The 24692-nt window shown below is 56.5% G+C and overlaps 1 protein-coding gene across 1 annotated transcript; it reads right to left on the bottom strand.

Annotated features, from left to right (window-relative positions):
- Nucleotides 1-895: 895 nt before the first annotated feature.
- On the bottom strand, nucleotides 896-24692 carry CSF2RB (colony stimulating factor 2 receptor subunit beta). The gene is made up of 14 exons (XM_042947704.1): nucleotides 24595-24692; nucleotides 17921-18164; nucleotides 16625-16748; nucleotides 14135-14328; nucleotides 10770-10921; nucleotides 10519-10687; nucleotides 9798-9933; nucleotides 9470-9627; nucleotides 8194-8333; nucleotides 7036-7198; nucleotides 5860-5950; nucleotides 5604-5661; nucleotides 4610-4713; nucleotides 896-4011 (listed from the first exon to the last, which is right to left on the bottom strand). Exons 2-14 carry the CDS (start codon nucleotides 17994-17996, stop codon nucleotides 2907-2909), a joined length of 2670 nt encoding a protein of 889 aa, XP_042803638.1. The 5' UTR covers nucleotides 17997-18164; nucleotides 24595-24692; the 3' UTR covers nucleotides 896-2906.

Below are 24692 nucleotides of genomic sequence, written 5' to 3'. Positions count from 1 at the left end.
TGTGAATCCACCCGGACTCACCTCCACGCACCTGCTCGACTATAAGGAGACCCCAGGTTGGCTTTCGTGCATGGGGATTGCTCCATCTCTGTGTCCCGCCCAAGCTCAATCCTTTCCCCCCTTTCCATCCGGTTCCCCTTCCTGACGTGTCATATTCTACCAAGGACGCTGCGTGTTCTGATATGGGGCAGCCCCCCGCCTGACCCCAACCCCACCGAAACCAGGACTGCACTTTCTCAGAGAGAAACTGAGAGAGACATCGAAAGCCAACCAGGCAAATGGGAGCGCGATGAAGTTGGGTTAGAGAGTCACCCACTCCAGAGCGGTAAATGGATTCCACCCCGAATCCACTTCCTGGAGTTTAAATGGTTTTTTGTTTTTTTTTTAATGTTTATTTATTTTTGAGAGAGAGAGAGAGAGAAAGAGAGAGAGAGAGAAAGCAGGGGAGGGGCAGGGAGAGAGGGAGAGAGAGAATCCCAAGCAGGCTCCGCGCTGTCAGCACGGAGCCCGATGTGGGGCTCGAACCCACAAACCATGAGATCGTGACCTGAGGCGAAACGAAGAGTCGGACGCTTCACCCACTGAGCCAGCCTGGCGCCCCTCACGGAGTTGATTAGGATAAGTAGCCGGGAGGTCTCTCCCCTCTGGGCTGGCTCGCAACAGTTCTGGGGACAGGAGGTCTCGGCTTAGAGCCCAGCTCCCTCCGGGGCTGTCCGAGGACCTCCACCCTGCTGGCACTGCATTTCTGGTCTGTCTACACTGCCCCCAAACTCGCCGTGGTGTCTCAAAGACCCACGGCCCTTCTGTTTCACAGAATTTACCCTCGTTAATGCAACTGTGGTTTCAAACCGCACCCCTCCCCTGACAATTCCAACACATACGCACGAGCGAAGGGTTTTGGTTTACAGCGAACACATTTTATTGCAATTTTTTTTTTCAGCTAACAGTATCTGCGCATCTCGAAATTCACATCTTGGACTTCTTTCTAACCCACGTAGGCCTGACTGCCGTATTCATCTGTTGCACAGGATTCCGCGTTAGAATATCCTGAAGTCTTGTTGTTAATTTCACCATTGGTGAATTATATACGCTGTTTAGAATTCCTTTCCCCCTGACCACAAACACTTTTGTGATGAACAGGGATTTGGGAACAAAGGTTACAAGGACATCGGGTTGGCCGCTTGTTTAAAAAACATTATGAAGCTAGAACATTCCAAGTATCTCAGGCACTTTCTAGATCATAAAAGTAGCATTTCGGTCGGATGGGCGAAGAATGGGTGTTTCAGCAAACGATGGAAAAACACCCAGGCCACTCGTTTGGTGCAAACATACAGGCAGTTCTCCCCTTCGCACGCATCCACTCCAAAGTCATTACGATTTGACGCGAAAAGCTTGAAACTCAGAAAGTACTGGTGAAAATATAAATTAGGACAAACGTGATTTCGAAGTGGCGAAGGCTTTTGTAAATTTGACATCAAAAGTGGAGCCGGTGACTCTAACCCGAAATGCAGAAAAGTCGACATCGTGTACGTCTACGGGCCTCACATACGAAATGAAAAGACACACTACAAACTAGGGGGAAAAAAATGTGCACCGTCCGTGAAAGATCGCATGTAAACAGTTTTAAAAACTTAATCAGAAAAGGATGAATACCCAACAGAGCAAAGTCCTTAGTGGGCTTAGCCCCGTAAAACAAAATAGGAGTGCCCAAGAAATACGAAACCATGTGCAACCTGATAGCTATCAAATAATGCAAATTTAAATGATTTAATGCCTTTTTTTGTTTTTGCATATCAGAAAGGCACAGATTTTTAAGAAGCCATAATCCTCCATGGAGGCCCAGACATAGATCAAAAGCCCCTCGTCCATGGCCAGCGGGGGTGGGGGCTGTAAGGTCTTTCTGGAGGGAGGGCAGGAGGGCCATGTTGACTATAAGCCCCAAAGTGTACAAGGCTTTGATCATTTTCCTTTTTTTCCTTTGTTGAACAGTTTTTTCCCAACATTTCTAGAGTGTATGTGGGTTCAGGACTCCCCTCTGCTTCTGAATTTCTGCAGGCCCCACCAGCCCGGGTGTAGAAGGGAGACCGCTGTGGCCAGCAGGCAGCTGGGACATTCCTCACTTGGGCGGGTGGCCTCTATCCGAGGCAGGGGCCTGCAGTCCCGACCTCCCCAGTCATAGAGGTGGGCCCAGCAGGGGCTCCCACGGGCTCAGAACAACTCTTTTCTTGCCCCATGGCTTGGTGTGACCGTCGTCAACACTGGTATTTTGCCACAGTGCCTGGGGCTGCAGTGCCAGCCATAAGCAGGCCGGTCCTACACTGCTCTTCCCCACCTCACCCCTCCCCCACGACCCTCACGGGGTGGGGGGTCTCTTCCCTCCCCATGAAGGAAACGCATTCGCACCTACCAGGGCCAGGCTGCAGACACAAGTCCATAACACAACCGGACATGTCAACGTCAGAACAGGCTCTGACCAAGACGTGTCCTCTCAGGATGGGCTTAGCTCGGACCTCAAGCTCACTTGAATGATAAGTCAGTGGAAAGAGAAAGAAGACAGTGGCAAAAGCAAGGAAATCTGGTAAGAAAAAAAAATTGGGCAAACGGAATGAGTATAGAGAGAGCGCTAACAGTCTGGAGTTTAAGATTAAGTTAACAGGACAGAAAAATGTGTGTGTGTGTGTGTGTGTGTGTGTGTGTGTGTGTGTGTCTGTGAGAGAGATCGGGAAGCAGTGGGGGCAGAATTCCTTGGCCGAAGGTCAAGTGAGAAGGGAGGAGGTCGACTAACTTCCGGATCATCTGTTCCAGCACGGAAGCTTCTCCTGGGCTTTGCGGAAGGGACTGTGGGAGGGGCCGGGAGGTGGCGGGAGGACAGGTGGACCACCCCCCCCCCCGGGATCTGGGGTGGCTCAGCACACCTCCCCCGGCCTGCTGACATCCCAGGGGGGCAGCGACAAGTAGTCCTGCTGTTTTAGGGCTTTGAAATGCCTGACGGCTGGCACCTGGGGAATGGCGGGGCGCATGGCCTTCTTGGCCTGGAACATGTGGTCGTGGTCCCCGATCTCAGGACACGGTCCTGGGGAAGCGGGTGAAAGAGGGCCAGGTCCCAGGCCAGGCAGGAAGCAGTAGTCGCCCACTTGCTGCAGGACCAGGAGCCCCTCGGGGTGTGGGGGGCTGGGGGCTGCCTCCCCTGGGCTCAGGATGGGGCTGCTGGCTGCAGGAGGGGCAGGACTGCCCAGAGGGGACTTGGGGGACTGGCCTGGGGTCAGAGGGATGTCCACATAGCCCTCGATTTCTGGCTTCGTGGGGGCTGGGACGCTACAGAGCCTACGGGCCGGTCCAAGACTGAGGCCATGGTTCTGGTCTGAGGGCAGGTTCAGGGGCTGGACCTTGGAGGCAGACGGCAGCCCCGGGGGCCAGGGAAGTGCCAGGTCTGTGGTGGTGACGTAGCCAGAGGCCGTGACGCCGTCCCCAGGGTCCCCAGAGCCAGTGGGCAGAGCTGTGAGGGCCCTGTCCTTTGGGCCCTGACCGCTCACCATCAGCCTGTATACAGAGGAGGCAAGGCCTGCCCCTGACTCCAGTGAGGGGTTCCCTTCAGCCTCCGGGCCGGGGTTCCTCTCCAAAACCTTGGCCCGGCCCTGTGCCATCACCTGGGCCAGTGGAACCAGCTGCACCTGTCCTCCCGCGGGCAGACACAGGTACTCCAGGGACCCCGGAGGCTGTGGCTTCTGGCTCACGCCCCTCTGTGGGGGCTCCGGGGGGCCCATCACGTCAGGCAGGGAGTGGCTGCGGGGTAGGCCCAGGTAGGGGCCGTTGAAGTCGAAGCCGGAGACCCGGCTCTCGGGCCTGCCCGCGGGGGCCGACGGGCCTGGATGGGGGCTGGGGGGCTGCTCCGTGCACGGGTCCGAAGTGGCTGAAGCTGTGTCAGGCTCACACGGTGATTTGTGCACATCTTTCGGGTCCTCTGTGGTGAGAGGTGACACTTCGCTGTGCCTACAGTCTGCGGGAAACACCCTGCGGGGAGAATGGGCACAGGGACGTTGGGGTCCCCTGGGCAGCCACTTCAGCTCATGCTGGGGCTAGGGGCCGGGGTCAGGGGGAGGTCTGGCCCCACCCGGAGCTCAGGGAGAGCACAGAGCAGGGCAAGGTCAGGGAGTGGGCCCGGAGAGGACATCGGGTGGCCCTCGTGAGTCTCGCCCGCCAGCCTCCATGTTCTTGTTCAAGCTCTTCCCCTGCCAGGTGTGGTCCCCTCACCCCAGGTTCCTTGATATCCACCCAGCTTCGGGGACCAGGGCTCGGTCATGCCCTCGTCCCTTCATCACCCACCGTGCCATCAGCACCCCAGTGTGGGGTCTGCCTGGCCAGTAGGGCAGGGAGAGGTCATTGCTCCGGTCTTCCGTGTCTGGTCAAGTCCATGGTATGGCCCTCCCTAACCTGGGAACCAGGAAGGTCTTCCGGATGTCTGACGGGTATGCCTTTTGCTTTAGAGCCACCAACCCCCACGGATCTCTCTATACTGAGCCACAGGCCAGAGGCCACCTCCTCTGAGCCTCCAGTGTGCACGATGGGGCCACCCTCCCACATCCTAGGGACCCCGTGCCCAGACACTCACCCCTCCAGCTCAGGGAAGTAGCTGCCTCTCGGCCCCTTGTGCAAGGGGCTCCTGATGGTGAGTACCGCCATGCTGCCTGGGAGCCCGAGCCCGGCACTCCCGTTCTGGAAAGAGAAAGGACCCTTGTGCCGTGGCTGTGTGGGAGCCCGAGAAGCTGAAGGTGGGGGGTGGGGGTGGGGCGAGGAGGCCAGGGCATGACAGGGGATACAGTGAGCCCCCCAGACACGGAAGGAGTCTCAGCAAGGTCAGGACCCGCCAGGGCCCCCTGACACCAGGGAGGAGAAGCCCAGAGAGGGGCTGGGACTTCCCATGGGCCCTCGAGCATCTGAGGATGGGGACCCTCTTCTTGCAAGTTCACTAATCTGGGGTGTCACTGCCTCCACACTCACACCCTACTTTCCCCCACAGTAGCCATGAGGACCCCCCCCCCCCCGCCACCGGGCAAGCTGGCCCTGCTGGACCAAAGGGCTCCTGTGACCCATGTGCCACCGCCTGCCTTGCGTCCATCTCAGCATCTGGGATGCTGCCAGCCTCGCTGCCTGCCCCCCCTCGGCTCCTTTTATGAGAGGGGTCCCGTGCCCATCTTCCACAGGCCTTCTGTCTGCGGTGGCCTTTCCCACCTGGCCCCACCCTGGCTCCTTCAAAGCTCAGCTCTGCTGTCCCATCCCCAGGGAAGCCATTCTGCCTCTTGTGAGCCCACCTGCCCCCGCGGGACTGAGCCCCTCCCCGAGGCCACCCCGACTCCCGCCTCCGGCTCCGGCTCCGAGGGAGCCCTGCGCCCTGGGCCAGCCCTGGGAGCCTGCAGGTGCCCAGAGGATTGCAGAGCTGAACCTGCCGGGGCTGGCCTGCCTCTTAGAGCTTTCTGGCACCTTCCCGGGCCACCTCTGCTTCACACTCAAAGCCACGGGAAGGCGGGGAAGACATAGGGACGGGGACGTGGCTGCAAGAGTGAGGCGCCCCTACCAGCCTGGCCGCCTTCGCGGTCCGCTCCTACCTGGAACAGGTGGCTCTTGCTGGGGTTTGGGATTTTCTCCTCCCACTTCCGGTTCAGCCTAGAGAGACACCAGGGAGGTGACCGTGAGCCAGAGGCCCCATGCTCACGTGCAAAGAGGAAACTGAGGCCCAGGGAGAAGGTGGGAGGTGGCCAAGGCTTCCCAGGGAGCGGGGACTAGAGGGAGCCAGTTGTGGGGTCCCTGGCACCCCCTGGGTTCCTGAGTACCCCCCCCCCACCCATCATAGAGTCCCCTTACCTGTACCCATAGATGCCACAGAAGCGCAGGACAGGGAGCAAGGCCAGCGTGGTGAACACCAGGATGAGAGCCAGGACCCACGTGGGCAGGACTTCCGGGAAGGAAAAAGGAACATTAGCATCTGGGGAGGGACAGAGCTGGAGGCTCAGGAGGTGGGGAGGAGCTGAGGCCAGGTCAGTGCCCCCAGACCCCGCTCTGTGCAGGCGCGGCACTCCAGAAACTCACTGGCTTGGCGTGCAGGGTGGCGGGGCGGGGAGGCCAGACATAGGCGAAGAAGAGGGCAGTGGTCTGACCTCCCCCACCCCCATGTTCAAGTGCTGGGAAGGACACAGAGGGTTAGATTCTTTCCAGTAGCAGAAGGAATTATGGGGGTGGGGGGCAGGGCCATGACTCCAGCCCATGGCAATCACAGGGGACTTGCTGTAGGAGGCAGCATATAAGCTTGAGCATCGAGGCACAGGGAGGCTTGGAGAGGCGGAGATGGGGAAGGCCATGCTAGTATAGGAACCAGCAGGTACAAAGGCCCATCGGGAGCCCCAACTTCCTGCCTGCCCGGCAGCCTTGAGCCCTTCACAGGCTGGGCCCCTCCAGGACTTTCTTGGTCTCTTCCCTTAGGCGTGGTGTCCAGTCCTCCTTTCCGCTTGATTGTGGCCCTCTCCCTGCGACTCCCCCCCTGCAAGGCTGGCTGGGGCTGGGGTCCCTGCTGCTAATACCTCCTCGGTCCTCTCTCTGCCACCACGTCCTGGACCTAGTCTGGTACTTGTCTTCTGGTGGCCACTATGGCCAACGGTGAGAGACATTGGAAGCAGCAATGGGGGAGATTAAGAAATCAGACCGAACCCTTCCAATCCCAGGCCCCAGCCCATCGCTCCTGATGTTTGCTACCATGGTAACCGGAAACGCATGCTGAGTGGTCACTAGGTGATGGCTGTCACCAAGGCTAATGGAACAAACCGTGGGCCATATCAATAGAGGGCTAAGCTCCAGTCTGAGGGAGGACCCCTCTTCTCTGCTCTCAGGACCTCACCTGCCACACAGGTGTCGCTTTGCAGTGACTAGTGACACGTGGAGGAAAGGACACTCGGGTGGAGTGGGGTCACACCCTTGTGTTCACATCACGCTTGTCCTCTGCCCAGCTGGGCTGTACCCGGAAGGGGGGGGGGCTGGGACACCTACCCCACTCCGTGTCCCAGAAGGTCTCCTCACTCCACTGGCTCCAGACCCCGTTGTAGCCGCTGGGGGTGGGCCTGACCCTCACTCTCGCCTGGTACCTGGTGAAGGGCTCCAGCTGTGGCAGTGACATGACGTGGGAGTTCTGGAGGGTCTCCGTCTTGCTCTCCTGTGGGCACAGGCAAGTGAGCAGGTCTGCTGAGGCTGAGGCTATTTGCCTGGTGCGGGGGGGAGGGGGGGCGGGGGGCACAGCCGCAAGCCCCTCCCACCTCAGCGCCCCAGCTTTTCTGTCCCGTCAGGCCCTGGCTGCAGCCGCATCCCCAGATCTGAGTCCTCCCTGCCCCCCATGGGGGGCCCTGCCCCAGGGCGCACAGAGGCAGAGCACTCTGGACGGGACGGGGGGCCGCACCTCTGCGACATAGGACAACACTGAGGCCCAGAAATCCTGAGGACACAGCGTGTACCACCCTCATTCTAAACCGCCCCGCCCACCCCCGAGCTCCTCGGGGACGGCCTGGACCCCGGTTATGGCCTGCCCAGGAACGCAGGGCAGCATCACTGGACCCCAAGACGGGGTTTGCGAGCCGGGGCCCCACTCCCAGCTCCACCGCTGACGGCGCCCCTCCTGGCTTCCGTTTCCCCGCTTCCGGACCTGAAGGTCTGGGGCGGGCTCTGAGGTTGCCGACTGGGGCTGCGGGGAGCCCGAGTGCTGCACACACAGCCCGGGGGCCGTCTGGGGGTGGGGGCCAGAGACCGAACCCTGGGCCGGGGCCCTGCCTGCTTTATCAGAGCAGCTCCGCTCTCAGCAGCTGCACATCTGCGTTCTAGAGATTTCTCTGAAGAAGAATCCCCTCCTGACTTTTGAAAACCCTTCACCCAGCTGCCTCTCAGCCCTCCGAGTCCCGACGTCTACATCCCCTTGGCAAGTCAGGGTCCCATCGTCAATCTGGGCCATGTCACATCACCCCTGTGAACTTTAGCACCTCCGCCAAGTGATAGGACAAGACCAATTGACCACACAGGGCCGTGACCGCGAAGTCTCAGCGGCTTCCTCTGACCGGTCACCTGCTGGGAGCCAGGCCCCTGGCAGGTCGGCACCCCCCTGCGTGTTTTCTCCCATCCCCCTACCCCAATCCAGGCCCCTTCCCGGGCATAGGCCCTCACCTTCCATGAGTCTGCGTCTTTCTTGTACTGGATCTGGAAGGTGTGACCTATGTGTTTGTAAAGCATCTCCTCTGTTGTCCAGGACAGGGCGTAGCCGTCTCTGCTCTTGGTCACATTGAGGGTCGGGGGAGCCATCTGGACTGGAGGGAGGGAAACCTTTAGGGAACGCTGTTCCTAGCATTCCTCCCATGGAACGTTCTTTTCATCCCATGCTTGTCACAGGCGCTCTCTCTCCCGGTCCACCCCTTCTCGGGGTCCTTGCACCTCACTTTGCCACACTATCCACTTTGATCCGAGCGGCCCTCCTCTTGGGAGATGCTGAGATAGGCTCGTTTTGTAGGGAGGTGAGCCAAAGCACGGGCTACGCCCAGCATTTACGTAAAAATAGAAACACTATTAATTCGTCCTAGTCTACAGAATTAACTATGTCGCAGGTATCGTCATACATGCTCAGTCTGCGTGAATCTCTCACTCGATTCTAACAGCAACCCAACATGGTAGGTACTATTAACTCGTCACATTTCACAGACGGGGAAACTGAGCCCCAGAACGATTAAGTAACTTGCCAAGGCCAGGCAGCTAACGAGTGGTAGAGGAAAAGGTGGCAACCCGGCATCCCCGGAGTGAGTGGTGGATTCCAACCTGGGTGAGCAAGACCGATTGGCTGTGGCCTCCCCCCCACACTGAAGTCTGGATGGAAGAGCCTGGGTCCTCAGGAAGCAACGCAGGAGGTTCCTTTGCATGGGATTCTTGCTGCATAAGAGGAGTCGGGGATATTGACCCGCAAGAAGCTACCATTTATTTGCGCATGTTCTAGCCTCCCGATTGAAGAAGTAACTCACAGCTCAACTATTTTGAAGCCTGAAAATATCAGTGCGCAGAGGACTTTGGAAATCGGAGAGCAAAAAACCCAATCAGGGGACGAAAGGGAGAGCCTAGGGGGGTACAGTTGGCAGAAGGGGCTTCAGAGGAGCTGCGGGGTTGGACAGGAATGCAGAGCTCAAGAAATCGGAGAAAACAGGCTTTAGAGATGTGCTCCTGGGAACTATCAGTGGAATCTTCCTTCATGTTATTTGCCCTTGTCATCGCGGTGTCCTTGCTTCTTGAGAACGTCAAGGTTAGAATGACTTTTGTTCACTTGGCTCGCTGGGCCACGTTTGGTGGACAGTGACCAACGTGAAGACTGGGCCACAGGGAGTCCTGAGTTTGCGTGGGTTACGCGACGAGACAGGACTGTGGCAAGGGGGCCTGCGCGCAAGGCTGGGGGCGAACTCACTGTGGTCTGAGCTCTTTATAAACTTCTCCTCCTCCTTCACCCGAACAGAGATGGCGTACTGGCTGTGGTTCCTGGGGTCAGGCACGGGAATCTGGCATCGGTGCTGGACCAAGAGGCCGGGGAGCTGTTCCTTCAGCACCGGGGAGCACTCCTCCTCCCTGAGGATCACGGTGCAGGTGAGGGCGAGGGAGGCAGGGGCCACGGGAGGGAGGCAACCTCGGGATGAGCCATGGCTTCCACTGGGGCATTTCAGGGTCAGGGGGAGGTCTGAAGGACACAGGTGGTGACGAGGGGAGGGAAGGGCGGGGGGGGGGGAGAGGACGCTCACCTTGCACTGGCGCTGGGCTTGTAGAAGAGGGTGAAGGAGACTGAGCTGGCCACCTCGGACCACACTTCCCAGGAGCAGCTGAGCACGGCGACCCCATCGAACAAGCACTGGAGGTTCTGGGGCTGGGCCTTGTCCCCTGGGAAGGGAGACACTTCCTTTTATCCTCCCCTCCTCCATTCCTTCCTTCGCTCTCAAGTTACGTGAGCCTCATCTCAGAGAGATTGTGGGGCTTTGGAACCAGAAAAACTAGGGCTTAGCATTAGCCTGAACCTGCCCGCGGTGTGTCCGCAGGTCAGAGAGTGAATTCTGCGAACCCTCTTACCCCCTTGTGCGCCCTGGGGAGAGCGTCTGGTTTCAGTGTTGGTGGGTTGGGGGGGGGGGGACGCAACACGATGATGTTGACGTGTCCACACCCAGCATAGCGCTCACGGAAACACAGCTGCTCGGAATGCCACGGCCACCACCCGTGATGCTTATCCCTGTAACGTGGGCGCAGAAACTGCGCAGAAGAGGCTGGGGGGCCCAGCCGTGGGTGGGACGCAGCCCCTGTGTCTGGAGAGCCACAGGAGGGATGGAGTCCACCCTCGGTATCGATCCTGAACACAGGCTACAGAAGATCTGTGGAATCCCGCAGAACGGGCCCCTGGACTCTTTTCTGTCCGGAAGCTGAATGAGCCGCCCTCCCCTCAGAAGGGCATTGCCCCAATTTTGGCTTTGTTACCTGTCTGGGAGTGCCAGAGAAACTCCGGGCTCCACTGGCTGGGCCGCCCCGAGAGCCCTGAGCTGGGGGCCAGGCGGGCACGCACTCGGGCCACATAGGTGCTGCTGGGAAGGAGGTGCTCTGGCCCCAGGACAGCCTGGGAGGAGTTGCAGTAGAGGGTAGGGGCATCCTGCGGGGAGGGAGGGGTTAATGGAACAGGTGCCAGCTGGGCCAGGTCCCTCGGCTGGGGCAGAGCCGGCCATGGCCCCTACCTCCCAGGAGTCCTGAAGCCTCTTGTAGACCACCTCGTACTCCAGGTTTGACAGCCAGTGGCTCTGGGAACCCGGAGGGGCCACCCTCCAGGTCAGCAGGAAACGGTCCCCGACAGCGGTGATCTGGAGGTCCTTGGGTGCAGGGGCCTGCACTGGAGGAAGGGGAGGTCAAGGGCTCAGAAGGGGCTGGATAACTATAGGGCGGCAGGTTTTGTGTGGGCAGACTGGGGCCCCAGGCTGAGTGCCGTCCTACCCGCTGAGCAGCTTTGGACAAGACCCCTTTCCTCTGTGGGCCTCAGGCCCTTCACCTGCCAAACTGTGGGGGTTCACTGTGAACATGAATGAAAGCCGCACAGATTTCTGGGCGTATATCACACAAGCTCCGTGAAAGGTGCTGCCAGTGAAGTTCCTCCGAATGGAGCCTCCGGTCCCTTCTGCCCACCTCGCAGCCTGTTCGGCCCCTTCCCAGCAGAGGGCGCTGTGGCTCACGTTACTCCCCACGATGCTGTCCATCCTCCTCCTCTTTCCACCTGCCCAGGATCCTGCTCCTCTCAGAGCCCAGCATAAATGTCTCCTTTTCTAGAACTTTCTTGGATGCCCCCGTCCCCTTGGGCAGAATCCCTTGCCCCTCTTCCTGTCTCACCACAGCCCATTGTATGGGCCTTAGAGCCCTGGGGCATTTATGTGTCTCCTTTTCTGCCTTTCCAAGGAGTCAGGAGCTTATGGGTGGCCGGTTTCGGCCCTCCACACCCTTCCCTACCCCCATGGCCTGCGATTAGCGGTTCAGTGAATTTGGGGGACAAAGTGAATGAAGGATGAATGAATCCACGAATAAATACATGTAGGCAACCTTCACAGACTTTTCAAGAAGGCATTCCGTCAACCAACAGCAAACGTGTGTCTGTTGGGCGAGCATGGTCATTAACGAATGGCACGGCTCCCGCCTTCCTGAAGCTTCTGTGTCTGAATGCTGAGGGATGACCTTGAAACACAATCCAATGAGTCCGACCGGGACGTGGCATGTGAGAGCATGTCCGAGCTGGAGCCTCTAGAAAATCTTAAGCCCCGAGTGGCAGATACAGGGCGCCCCCTCTCCGCAGCCACAGCAGACATCACTAATCAATCACTGCACTCCTAGCCCCTGAGCCCCCCGGGGAGTGGGAATCCCTTTCAGCACAGAGCTCTAGAAGCTGCTCCCAACTGAAACGACTGGGAGCCTGAGCGCAAACCTGGTCCTCCAACCTGAGAGATCGTAGACCACTAGCTCATTTCACGGATGGAGAAACGGACCGAGGAAGGAAAATACCCCAGATGTCCACTCGTGGGAGCCTCAGAGTGGCTCCAACGCACACACCTGTCCCTCCTCAGCACCAGAAGCTTCCCTGATCCATTGCCAAAATGGCTTGGGGCTGGAGCTGAGCTCCCTGCTGAACACAGGCTCTAGGAGACAAACGTCACACTCCCCTCCCCGTTTCTAAGTTGTCCCCGTGTCCAGCATATCACCTTCCCTGTGACCAGGCCATATGCGTCACAGGGGCGGGGACACTGACCGGCTTGTTCACTGCTGTGCTGGTGGATGTGGGTGCTCAGTGAGGGAGCAGATGAACGAGTGAAGGGCACGTGTGTCCTAAGTATGATTTGTATGCCCCCCTGCCGCCCGCTCCCATGCCCTGGCCGCGTTCCAGTAGAATGCTCGTCATTTCTCCGTGGGACGAGCGCCTCAGGTTGCATCCCGGGCCCCAGCCTCCTGCCCCCTCCTGCCCCCTGCCGTCTACCCTGTGCGTCACCCACCTCGGGCGTCCTCACATCCGATCAAGTCGTGCGCCTTCGATGGCTCTCCATCACCTAGACGTTGGCCCCCAAGCCCCTTTGCAGGGCCCAGCAGCGTCCTCAGGTCAGGCCCCTGCCTGCACCTGCCCCTCTCCGTCTTCCTCACGCTGTCCGGCCCTTTTGATGGTGATGCTTCTGGGCTACAGTTTCTCGCGGTTGCCCCAACCCGCCTTGCCCTCCCCAGTCTCCCAGCCTTGGCACACGCTGTTTCCTCTAGGAATGTTCTTCCTGCTCTGTCCTCTTACCCACCCTTCAGCTCTCCCTGCCAAGCTCTTTCCCCCCCCCGCCCCGGGGAAGCCTGTCCTGACCCCCCGGCCCCCAGGCTCCTTGCCCACTGCCCCTCAGCATGTGGCACACGGCACCCACTTCTGGTTCAACCTCCGGTATTTCCTGGCCTCTCAACCTGCATGCTCTGAGCCCCACCGGGATGGGGCCCTTTCTCATGCATCAAACGCGTTTAGAGACACTGTTGCAAATGAATCGGCCATGGCCTAACCAATCCCCTCCTCCGGGCAACGGCTTTGTGCTGCCGTGAGGAGAACAGGCAGGAAGCGAAGGCGGGAGTCCCCTCTCCGTGTGACGCTTGTACCTACAGTGGGGCCTGCCCAGCGTTCGGAACCCCGGATGCTAAAGTCACACACGTGTATCTGAGGGGCCTTGGGCAAGTTCCTGTTCTCCGAGCCTCGGTTTCAACATCAGTGACATGGGGTGAAAAAGAAAACAGGGGTGTGCGACACCACACGTCGTCGTAATGGTTACGTAATATTGGGCAGTGTTTCCTAAAAGCCAGCCATCCGTAGGGTTCTTACTGCATCAATTTCAACTTTAAAAGGTGATCCCCTCGAACATGTCTCGTGTAGGTTCATTGTGAGCACAGATAAAAATTGAATTAATGAGGCTGAAGCGTTGGTTACGTTTCTGGGTAACACACAGTCGAACAAAGCCTAGCTAGGTCATCGACACCCACCCAGGACCATTGGCTTTTTGGGGCCGCTGCGGACACGCGGGCCGCGCTCGCTGGAAGCCACTCAGGGAGGGCAGGGAGGTGATGACCTCCATCTCCAGGGCAGGAAGCCCTGGGCAGAGCTGATCCATCACTGGCTTGACTGCTCAGGGCTGGCGCTTTGGAAAAGTCGTGTGGCCTCTCTGGGCTTTAACTGCCTCATCTATCAAATGGGTCGTTGCAGACGTTGGATGAGGCTATATCGGTGGTGGGTGTTCTCAAGTTAAGAAGTTTCTACCCGAATAGGGAGGCTGGTTCTCCTAGAAGGGCAGCCTTCACTGCTGGAAGGCAGTATCTTGGCAGGTGCTGGAGCAGTCAGGGCCCAGGGAGGTGCCACCGGCCGGGGGCTCTGCCCCTTGGACCTGCTCCAATGCCTCGGTTGTCGGGAGGCCACACCCTCCTCTCTCAAGAGACCAGAGCCACCCCCTCCCCCCCTTGAAGACTCTCGCTTCCTGGCCCTTCTGCCGTCTCGCCACCCCCGGGGTCCACTGTCCTCCCGGGACCACTGCCATCCGGGAACCCCAGAACTTACCATTCTGGTCCAGAGTCACGGTGAGCTGGGCGCCCAGAGGCCTGTCTGGTCGGAATGAGAAGTAGTCTTTGTCGGCGAGGACAAAAATCTTGTAGGGAATGACACATCTTCTGGGCACGCAGCCGGCACAGGGGTGGTCCAATGACAAGCCCGTGTCATTACTGAGATCACAGGACACTGGCACTGGAGGGTTCCTGCCAGCAGAGAACATGGTGAGCCCAGAGTGAAGAAGCATCACGCGTTCAACAAAGGTCCTGAGCGGTCACCATGTGAGAGGCTCTGTCCGGGGCCAGGGTGCTGCCGTCCTGGTGGAGGGGGACACGCATGGAAGAACCGGATAAAATACGTCACATGTCAGATGGAGCAAACTTTACACGGACAGATACAGCAGGGAGATACGGAAGCCAGAAGGGGTGGGGTGGGGGGTGCAATCTGAAACAGGGGAGACAGGGAAGGCCTCATGGCAAAGGCGACTTTTGGGCAGAGACTTGAAGGAAGTCAGGGAGGGAGCCACGCAAATTCTGGGGGAAAAGGTGAGTTCAGGTAAAGGGAACAGCTGGTGCAAAGGCCCTGGGGCGGGCACGGGCTTGGAGTGTTGTATGATTAAAAAAAAATTTTTTTTACATTTTTATTTATTTTTGAGAGACAGAGACAGCACAAGTGGGGGAGGGGCAGAGAGAAGAGGAGACACAGAATCGGAAGCAGGCTCCAGGCTCCGAGCTGTCAGCACAGAGCCCGATGCGGGGCTCGAACCCACAAACCGTGAGATCGTGACCTGAGCCGAAGTCGCAAGCTTAACCGACCGAGCCACCCAGGCGCCCCTGGAGTGTTGTAGGATTAGGCGGTCACCCAGAGTTCATGGAGTGGCATCTGTGAGGATGGGAGGTGAGGGAGACCAGTAGAGCAAGGTGACACGGCGCTTAAAAGGAAACCGAGGAATTCGGATGTCACTGAGCGTGGAGATAATTGAGTTATGAGCAGAGGGGTGACATGTCGTGACCCAAAGGCCTCCTCTGGCCGCTGGGCCGTGGATAGATAGGGATGGATGGGGGCGGCAGTCTCGGAAGCTGAGAGACCAGATAGGAGGCTCCTGAAATAGCCAAGTGACGGGCCGTAGTTCGCACCAGGGTGGTGGTGTTAGCCTCGGCCAGATTCGCGTCCTGTTCGAAGATCGAGTCTGCAGCATTTGCTGACGGATTAGAGGCGCCAATGGGGAAGGGAAGGTGCTAAAGGAGGGAAGACAACAACGAATCTCCCAGCTGGTCAGCAGGAGCCTCTGGGAGCTCCCATTCAGTGAAGCGGGAGGTGGGGGGTGGGGTGAGCGGAATTTGGTTTAAATCGCTGGGGGTGGAAGACACCTTCGTCTACAGGCCACGTGGGGGGGGGGCAAGTGCACCTGCAGGCCTGGAGCTGGGGGAGGGGGGGCGCGGGGCTGGAGAGCATGTGAGAGTCACCAGCATGCAGCCTGGGGCTGGGTCTCTGCCACTGGGTCAGGTATGAAAGAGCGGAGATCCAAGGAGGAACCCCAGGGCATCTCACCCTTTAAGTTAGAGATGAAACAAGGGAGCGAACAGGGAGACAGAGAAGGCGAGCTGGGGAGACACAGGAGAGGGGGGGTTGTGGCGACCAGGAGAGGCAGGTGCTTTCACCACGGTCCGTGGGGCCGGTGTGTGTCAGGTGCCGCCCACGGTCAAGGAGGGAGGAGGCTGAGACCGAGCATTGGGTTTAACAGCAGGGAGGGCTTGGTTGCCTCGGGCCCGAGCGGTCTGGGTGGCCCGGTGGGGCCAGTCATTCCAGGTTCGGAATAACCGGAAAGACCTTGGACGCTGCGGGTCTAGCCAACTCTTTGGGGGAGGGTGGCCTCCAAGGGGAAGCAGAGGGTGGGCTCCACCGGAGGAGGTGGGGGTCAGGAGGCACCCCAGGGCTTCAGCCCTTGCTGGCGTCTGGGTGATGGCCATTTAATCATCCCCAGAATGGTGGGTCAGACCATCACCAGCCCCCAGAACGTGGTGCAGAACCTTCCCAAACGGCACGTCCCCCCGGAGACCATGCGAGGGCAACGGAGAAAACCCACACTCCGGAGGCCGCAGGGCCCCGGCTCCCATTTGGCCCCACAGCTGCCCCGTGGACCATGCCACCGCGGCCTCGGTTGGCTCACCTGTGAACTGGGCATCACACGCCTGCCCTGCCCACCTCGCAGCGAAGATAATCTAAAACTGACCTTTGCAGGGTGACTCTGTTAAACCGTGATGGAGGACGAGTATCACCACCTCTGTCGTCCACAGCGATGTTCACGTAGGAGACTCTTCCCCCCCTCCAAACCCCGACGCCGGCCATCAGCACCCGGACCTGGCTGGCCGCCTAATGGGGCAGGAGCTCCTGGGCAGGGGCCTCCCTGTCCCTGCCCTCTGGCCAGCCCCCACCGGGGCACAGCCCCACTCAGCAGCCTCCCTGTGGGCCCTCTGACCCCTGAGCCCTGGTGGCACTTACTCATTCAGCCTCCGGAAGAGAGTCAGGTTGATGAACTTCTGGGCATCCTGAGTGTCTGCCCACCTGCAGGTGATGTGGCTGTGGTAGTCATTATAACACTGTAGGGTCTGCAGTGGGATGGTCTCTGCCCGGGGAGAGGCAGAAAGGGGGTCACATCTGGATGTCCCTTGTCACCCCCCCATCCCCTCTGGAGTGCTGAGAGCTAGGGAAGGGTTTCCCGGAGTCCTGTAGGGGCCCCTGGCTGCTAGACAGAGCTCCCTAGGGACCCTGGGCAGCGCGGGGAGGACGGGGGTTCTGCGGGTGTGAGGGTCCTAGCCATGGGCCCCGCTGCCTGGGTAGAAACACAACATTCTAGGGGCGCCTGGGTGGCTCAGTCGGTGAAGCGTCCAACTTCAGCTCAGGTCATGATCTCGCGGTCTGCGGGTCCGAGACCCGCGTCGGGCTCTGGGTCAACAGCCCGGAGCCTGGAGCCAGTTTCGGATTCTGGGTCTCCCTCTCTCTCGGCCCCTCCCCTGCTCAGGCTCTGTCTCTCAAAAATAAATGTAAAAAACAAATTTAGAAACACAATATTCTCGTAGGGTCACAGCACATTTCCTGAGCCCCTGCTGTGCCCTTGCTCCTGGCGCAGGGTCTCTCTCCCACCCCAGGAGGGATGCTTGCATCGGGCATGGGCCCGGCCCTGGACCCCTTTTGGGACAGCCTGGGAAGAGTGGCAGCATGGCAGAGCCCTCTGGGACCTCCCTGTCCTGGTCTCTTGGTCAGCTGCAGGGCCTGATGGTGGGAAGAGAGAATGTGGTTCTCGGGGTTATCAGAGAAGCCATGCTCTCTGGGAGCCCTTGGGGAGCGGGGGTTCGTGTGCCTTAAGAGCCAGAGGAACATCCCAGCAGGGGCTTCCGAGCAGGAGGAGGGTGCTGGGGCCGAAGCAGGGAGAGACCGCCAGTCTGAGGGGCCCCAGGAAGAAAGGCACCGAGGAGGGGACTGGTCAAAGCCACCCGAGGCACAGAGTATCTGGGGGGTCGGAATTAAGGCTGGAACGACCGGCCCAGAGGGGAGACGCCTGGGATGCCACACTGAGAAGGTGGGCAGAGAAGCCACACGAGCAGAGATGGCCGTTCAGGAGGCTGGAGAAGAGGGAGAATCCAGGAGGGGGCGCGGGGCTCCAGAGAGGATAGGGAGGGGGAGAATGAGGGAGGGCGGGAGGGGTCTGGGGCTTTCTGGGCACATGTGGGCGTGGCCTTGCTCAAGGGCCAGCTGTGAGGAGGGTCACAGGGAAGGGGAGGCAGCAACGGAGCTCACCTTGGGCCCCCGCCACGCCGGGCCCCCAGAACAGAGCCAGCAAGGCAACAGGGAGGAGCCCCCGGGTCAGCACCATCTCTGGGTCAGCTCTGGACGAACGGGTGGCCGGCTCAGGTGGGCCCGGGTCTGGGCAGGGGCTGGGGTCCTCAGTGACCCGGAGTCGTGTATGCTTGCTCAGCTGGAGGCCAGGCCAGACCCATGTCCCCGGCTCCTGTGAGCCCTCTCGCCTGCGAAGGGACTCTGCCTGCGGAAGAGAGATCAGCTGAGAGTGAGTGACCCCCTTCCGTCCTGCACTCCCTGGACTTGACCCGCGTTGCAGGGTGAAGCCGGGAGTGACGCACGGCCTCTGGCGCCCCCTGCCACCTCAGCCTGGCACCCAGGACAGTCCTTTCCCCTTAGCCTCAGTGCCTGGGGCGTGACTTTGAGGGAGATACATTTAGTGGCTTCTGAAGAAGTGAGATTTTTCCCACCCCCGCCCCCACCCCTCGGTCGTGCATCAGAAGCTCCTATGCAGTCCCCTGGCGATGGAAAAACCTCACAGGGAGGCCTGGTATCTGACTTGTTCTGAGCTCCCTGCCGGCCTCTGACCCGATCCGCTTTAGAGGGGTGGCAGGGTGTGGGGGCCACAGTGTCCTCCCCTGGGCGTGATCACAGCACACGCTCACTTACACTGTGCGCACACACACTCCGTTTACTGTCAACCCTCCCACACCACCCTCAGAATGCCTGTTCCCTTTTCTCTGCAGAAGGCCGGGGATTTCCTCTTTTCATTCTGTCTGGCCCTGGGAAGTACCCAGGAGAGCAGAACAGGGGACAGTGGTTCCTTTTCTCCCCCTAAGATTGTCTGAAATTTCACTCAAGAGGCACATGTGCACACACACGAAGCAGCAACTATCTTACTGGGAAAAGCACGGCTCTGGGCTCAGCAGACCTGACCTTCAGCCCAGGCTCTGCTTCTCCCCCCGCCAGCGGCCTGTGCTGACCCACCAGTGCTCCCTGAACCTTGTTCTCTGCGTCGGTAATGTGGGCACAGATACACGTATCTCACGCGAGAAGAACCCAATGCGGTGATGTTCATAGACAGGTTAGTCGGATAAAGGCTCCAGAAAGACAAGCAGGCTTGCTTGGAGCTTGTGCGGGGGGGGGGGGGGGGGGGGGGGGCGGAGGGGGGGACGTATTCATCCATTTCAGCTTCTGTAGCTGGAGGCCATGCCCTGCAGTAAGGGCTTGAGTCTATGTGTTTGCCTACCTGGGACTAGCCTAAACTTCCAGAGCTTTTATTTGGGTCTCACCACACGTAGAATACTACGTGTGCTAAGAGAGCGATTCCTCCTAAGATAAGTTATAGGTTTAACACAATTCCAAACAAAATTTACCAACATGGCTTTTTGTAGGACCTCAGGAAAAAAAAAAATCGCTCTGAGGACAGTTACTGAGATTGTTTAGCAATAAGGAGGCTCTCCCCAGTAGTAAAATTTATTGTAAAGATCTGATAAGTAAGCGTGTTGCACACATACACAACACGTCAATGGACGTCCTGCAGGCAATTCTATCCTGCCCAAGAACGTCCTACGTGAGGAAGGAGGAGTCGTGAATCAACGTGAAGGGATAGATAATAATAATTAAAAAAAAACAAGGGCTAAGAGACAATGAATAACACTGTAAAACGTGTCCACCTAAATCGCTGTCCCACACCACACCCAAATATGGGGGTCATTAAAAATTTCAATGTAAGACGTTAAATCGTATTAAGGTTGCAAAGCAAGTGGCAGACGGTGTGTGCACTGCCCCCTGTTCCCTTGGTCACAGAAGCTCAGGCTTCAGCGGGGCTTTGGAGCTACACAGAATAAAAGATTTTATTTCCTACACTCTTCTGTTGCTAGGTGTGGTCATGTCACTAAGTTGTCCAAGGAGAAGTGAGCGGAAGCATCGGGTGTGCCTTCCAAAAAAAGGCTTCTTAAAGGGAGTTGGCCAGGGGAGGAGGGGCCCATTTCTTCCTTCTTCCAGCCCACAACTTGGAAGTGATGGCTGGAGCTCCAGAAGCCATTTTGGACCGTGAGGTTACCTTGAGGATGGAACCATACACAACAGAAAGAGGGAAGCCTGGGTCCTTCTTGTCACTCTGGAGCAACCACACTGGCCTGGGAGCGCCTGCCTCCGGACATCTTTTATGTGAGGACAAAGATAAACCTCCATATTGTTAAGCCACTGTTGTTTAAAGATTTTCCATACGACCAAAAAGATACAAATGGAAATAGAAGAAAACTTCACAGGGCTTAAAGGAGACAACGGTCCGCTAAAGGGAAGGACAAACTTAATTTTTAACAGTGCCATACTCAGTCACGTGCTGGTAAATTCTCGGTCATCCAAGAATAAAAGAATACTCCCAAAAGGTTCCAGTAGGAAACAAACATTATTTTCAGTGGAACAAGGGTCAGGTTGGCCAGATTTTCTTACAAGTGACCTTGAACTCTAAGTAGATAGCGATGTCTTGAGAACACTGAGGGAAAATATGTTTAAACCTAGAATCGTTAAAAGTCAAGCTTCCTTTGATGCTCATGGACAGAAAAACGCAACATTTGGAAATGGAGTAAAGACAAAGAAAATTTTCAGATCTTTTCTAAGAAACACAATTGGCTCTGGGATATATTTCAGGGGGAAAAAAAAGAGTTCAAGGAAGATAGCATATAATACGGGAATCAGTGGTGAGAAAAGAAACCAAATAAGACTTATACTAAGTAGAGAAGAATTGTTACTTATAAAGTGAAAGTGAGTTAATTATGTCATAACAATGCAGATGGTTGGAAGGTGGGAGCTGGCTGTGAGGTGAGGGGCAGAAAGCGGAGGAGAACTGAAAGCTTGTTAGGGTTCGTGTCTTGTTTTGGAGGCACAGAAGTGTGTTAATTACGCCCAAATGTTGATGGAAAATACACATTATGTACATGTGTTAAAAAGGTAAGGGTTAAAAGCCACTAAGAGTGAGGGGTAAGCACAGGAGCAAAAGGCTGACAGGGAGAGGGAAGGGAGAAGGAGGAAGAGGGGAAAAAAGAGAAGAGAAAAACCAAACACCTTTTTACTCGAAACAAACATGCACACCAAAATTCCCAAACTCATGAAGAAATTTACTGGTAGGAATAAAAACTGGAAATGAAAAAACAAACAAACAAACAAAGCAAACCATAAATTCATTCCAGACGAAAAGAATGTCATAGGGCAATCTGACAAAGACTTCTAGAAGAAGAATGTATCATGGCCACCTGGGGATTATTCCAGAAACAGACAAAGAGCCATGAAGCAATCTCTTCATGATTAAAAGAAACAGACCAACAGATTAAAGGGGGAAAGAAGGATCAGCTTATCTTGACAGAGGCTTCTTAATATTCAGTAACACAAAAGCCATTCCCAATTAAACACACTGACAGGTGAACCTCGACAAATGAGGCGTTGAAGGGAACGCTGGTGTTTCTGGGCATCTACTACCAGTCTGTAGTGACGTCAGCATCGAAGGAGAATGTGCGTGTCGTCCCCGTCAAGGGCACAAGCAGGGGAAGGCCACCCACTACTGCCATCTCCCCCAAATAATCTCTAAATTCAACGCAATCTCAGTCAAAACTCCAAAAGGGGTTTTAACAGGCTTGACAAACCAGCTCTAGATTATAACAAGCCGAACGTGAGAGACGGGTTCTATTAGCCAGAAAAATGACGAGGAGTATGATCGCAGACAGATGGACTAGAAAACAATAAGGAAAACAACCAAATAGGAATTTGGGAAGAAATCGCGGCATTTCTAATCACAGAGGAAAGGATGGGCCACATGCTCATAATTATGATGTTGAGACAATTAGCTGATAATTTTTTAAAGCTAGATAATTACTTTACAAATTGCCTACCCCTCCAAATTCTGGGTGGATTAAAGTTCTAAAAGTCAAAACTAAAATGATAAAAAGCATTACAGGTACTTCCTTAACCTCAGGGGTTAACAAGACACCAAACCCAAATTGAACTTGGAAGGCAATTAACATGCTTTTGTATGAAAGTATCTTCCACATGGTAAAGAAAAAGGACAAGTGATGATCTGGAAACATAATTTAAACGTTATGCAAATAAATTGTTAGTGTGCTTAATAAATGAGCTACTCCTACAGTAAATATGTAAAAGACAAAAAACCCGGGATATGGACAAAACATTCCTATATGTATCATAAAAGGACCCCAGGTGGCCAATGAACATATGGAAGAGGAGTAACTTCACCCATAATCAGGGAAAGGAAAACTCCAAGCAAGAATCAGATAATTTTCCTCCATCCATTGGACACAGTTTCTAAATTTTTTTTAATGTTTTTTTTTTTTAAATTTATTTTTGAGACAGAGAGAGACAGACCATGACCATGGCTCCAGGCTCTGAGCCATCAGTACAGAGCCCGATGCGGGGATCCAACTCACAAACCGTGAGTTCATGACCTGAGCTGAAGTTGGTGCTCAACCGACTGAGCCACCCAGGCGCCCCGGATACAGTCTAAAGACTGATCATTTTCCTAAAGAGAAATGAGCCTTTTATACACCCCTGTGGGGGTGTATGTTAATTCAGCTGCTTTGAGGATGATCTGACAATATTTATTACATTTTTGGATGCACAATCTCCTGCTCAGTAATTCTTCTAGGCATCTGGGCCACCTCCACGGGTGTGGAAAAAATGGGGGGAAGAAAAACCCCAACAAAAAACAACGAAATGTCTATCAGTATGGGATTGGGTAACTTGTGGTGTGGCCCCTACTAATACATGCTGCCTTATTTTGTAGGGCTAATAAATGACTTAAATCGATATGTGTTATTGTGGAATGTCCCAAATGTAATATTAGGTGAAAATATAAGTCATAGAACAATATGTGTATATATATATGTATATGTATATATTTAATTTTTAAATGTTTATTTTTGAGAGAGACAGAGCACGAGAGGGGAGGGGCAGAGAGAGAGGGAGACCCAGAATCCGAAGCAGGCTCCAGGCTCCGAGCTGTCAGCACGGAGCCCGACGCTCGAACCCACAGACTGCGAGATCACGACCTGAGCCAAAGTGGAACGCTTCACCGACTGAGCCACGTGGGCGCCCTGAGCAATATGTCTGCTTATACTCCTGTTTATGTACAAAGGAAAGCTATATACTTGCATCACACTTAGAAAATGATTTGGAAGGACACATATGGTATAGAGTAGGATGTGAGGCCGGGAGATAGGGATAGCTGGCGCTTTGTCTCTTACGCTACACAATTCCGGATCATTCTAACGGCTGATAAAGCAGATAGCCACGTATTCGCTTAGTATGAAACACGCTTATTAAACAAGTGAGGGACTATTCTGTAGTATTTGGTGCGTATCACACGACATGAGTGAAACTGGCAAATGAAAAAAAGGAGGGGCCGAGAGCTAACGGGAAAGGTTTCACTCGTTATAAAACTATTAGGAAGCACGAAAGGCGAGAGGTAGAGAAAATCAGGACCCGGTGATACAAAATTGCAGCAGGATCCCTAAGACTCAAAACTGTACATTTGCAACTTGTCGCCGGGACCCGTCTGGCGGGGCCGCACAGGCTGCCACCCCGGTGGGGACCTTGGAAGCCCTCGCGCTCCCATCCACAGGGCAAGTGCACGCACCTGCACACATCCTGAGGTAGATACCCCCTTAGACGCAACCCCCCCATCCCCCACCAGCTCACAGACTTGGGTGCGGAACACCCACACCTGTGCCTGAACCCAACTGAGCAACGGAGGCTCAGGGTGGGGTGTTGAGAGTAAAACCACATTCTTCGAGGGGGGAAAACACATTCTTCGAGAGAGACCGAGCCCTTTCTCATCTTCCAAAGGGAGCTTCCAAAGCCACGCCAAGCTCTGGGCCGGAGCATGACAAAGTTCCAGGTTCCCCCCTCGCCTCCCAGTCTCTCTGCACCCCTGCATCCCCACGGACACCCATGGAAACGCACACACGCCCTCACTCTCCAGCTCTCCTTTTCTAAACCAGGACGGCAGAGGGGCGCCTGGGTGGCTCCGTTGGCTAAGCGTCCGGCTTCGGCTCAGGTCACGATCTCGCGGTTGGCGGGTTCGAGCCCCGCGTCGGGCTCTGGGCCGACAGCCCGGAGCCTGGAGCCTGCTTCGGATTCTGGGTCTCCCTCTCTCTCGGCCCCTCCCCTGCTCACTCACTCTCTCTCAAAAATAAATAAACATTAAAAAAATATATATGAAACCAGGATGCCAGGGACTATTGATGTGTTCTTCCCGCTCCAGAGACAAGGAGGCAGAAACCGGTTCACTGCCACTAACACCTCGGCGACACTTTAGCGGCAAAGCCAAGAGGGACGCCACGCAGGTGGGTGTGTGACCGCCGCCTCCCCGGGAGTCCTCCCTGCCAGGACGGCTGGATCCCGAACGGGAGGCCCTCGCCCTGTTCGCACAACGCTCAAGGAAGCAGGCACCGCTGGCTGTCTGCTCACCCCCCGGCTGCCCGAGGAGCCTGGCCAATCTTCCCAAGAGACCAAGCCCTGACCCCCCCCCCCCCCCCCCCCCCCCCCCGAGTCCCCGAGCGCGCCCGCCCACCCCACACCCCCCGCCTCTCCCCGTTCTCCGTCCACAGCCTGGGCCTCCCCCACCGCTCCCCAGCCCGCCCCTGAAAGCCAGCCCGTACCTCTTCTTGGTGGGACGGCAAAGCCTTCTGCTGGAGTGTCCAGGCGACAGGGAGCCTGTCACGCTTCCTATTTATGCTGACGTCGTCGTTAGGAAACA

Source organism: Panthera leo, chromosome B4 (assembly GCF_018350215.1).
Source record: "Panthera leo isolate Ple1 chromosome B4, P.leo_Ple1_pat1.1, whole genome shotgun sequence".
In the NCBI taxonomy this organism is placed as follows: Eukaryota; Metazoa; Chordata; class Mammalia; order Carnivora; family Felidae; genus Panthera; species Panthera leo.
The sequence above is the reverse complement of the archived record's forward strand: the minus strand, read 5'-3'. Positions and strand labels throughout refer to the sequence as shown.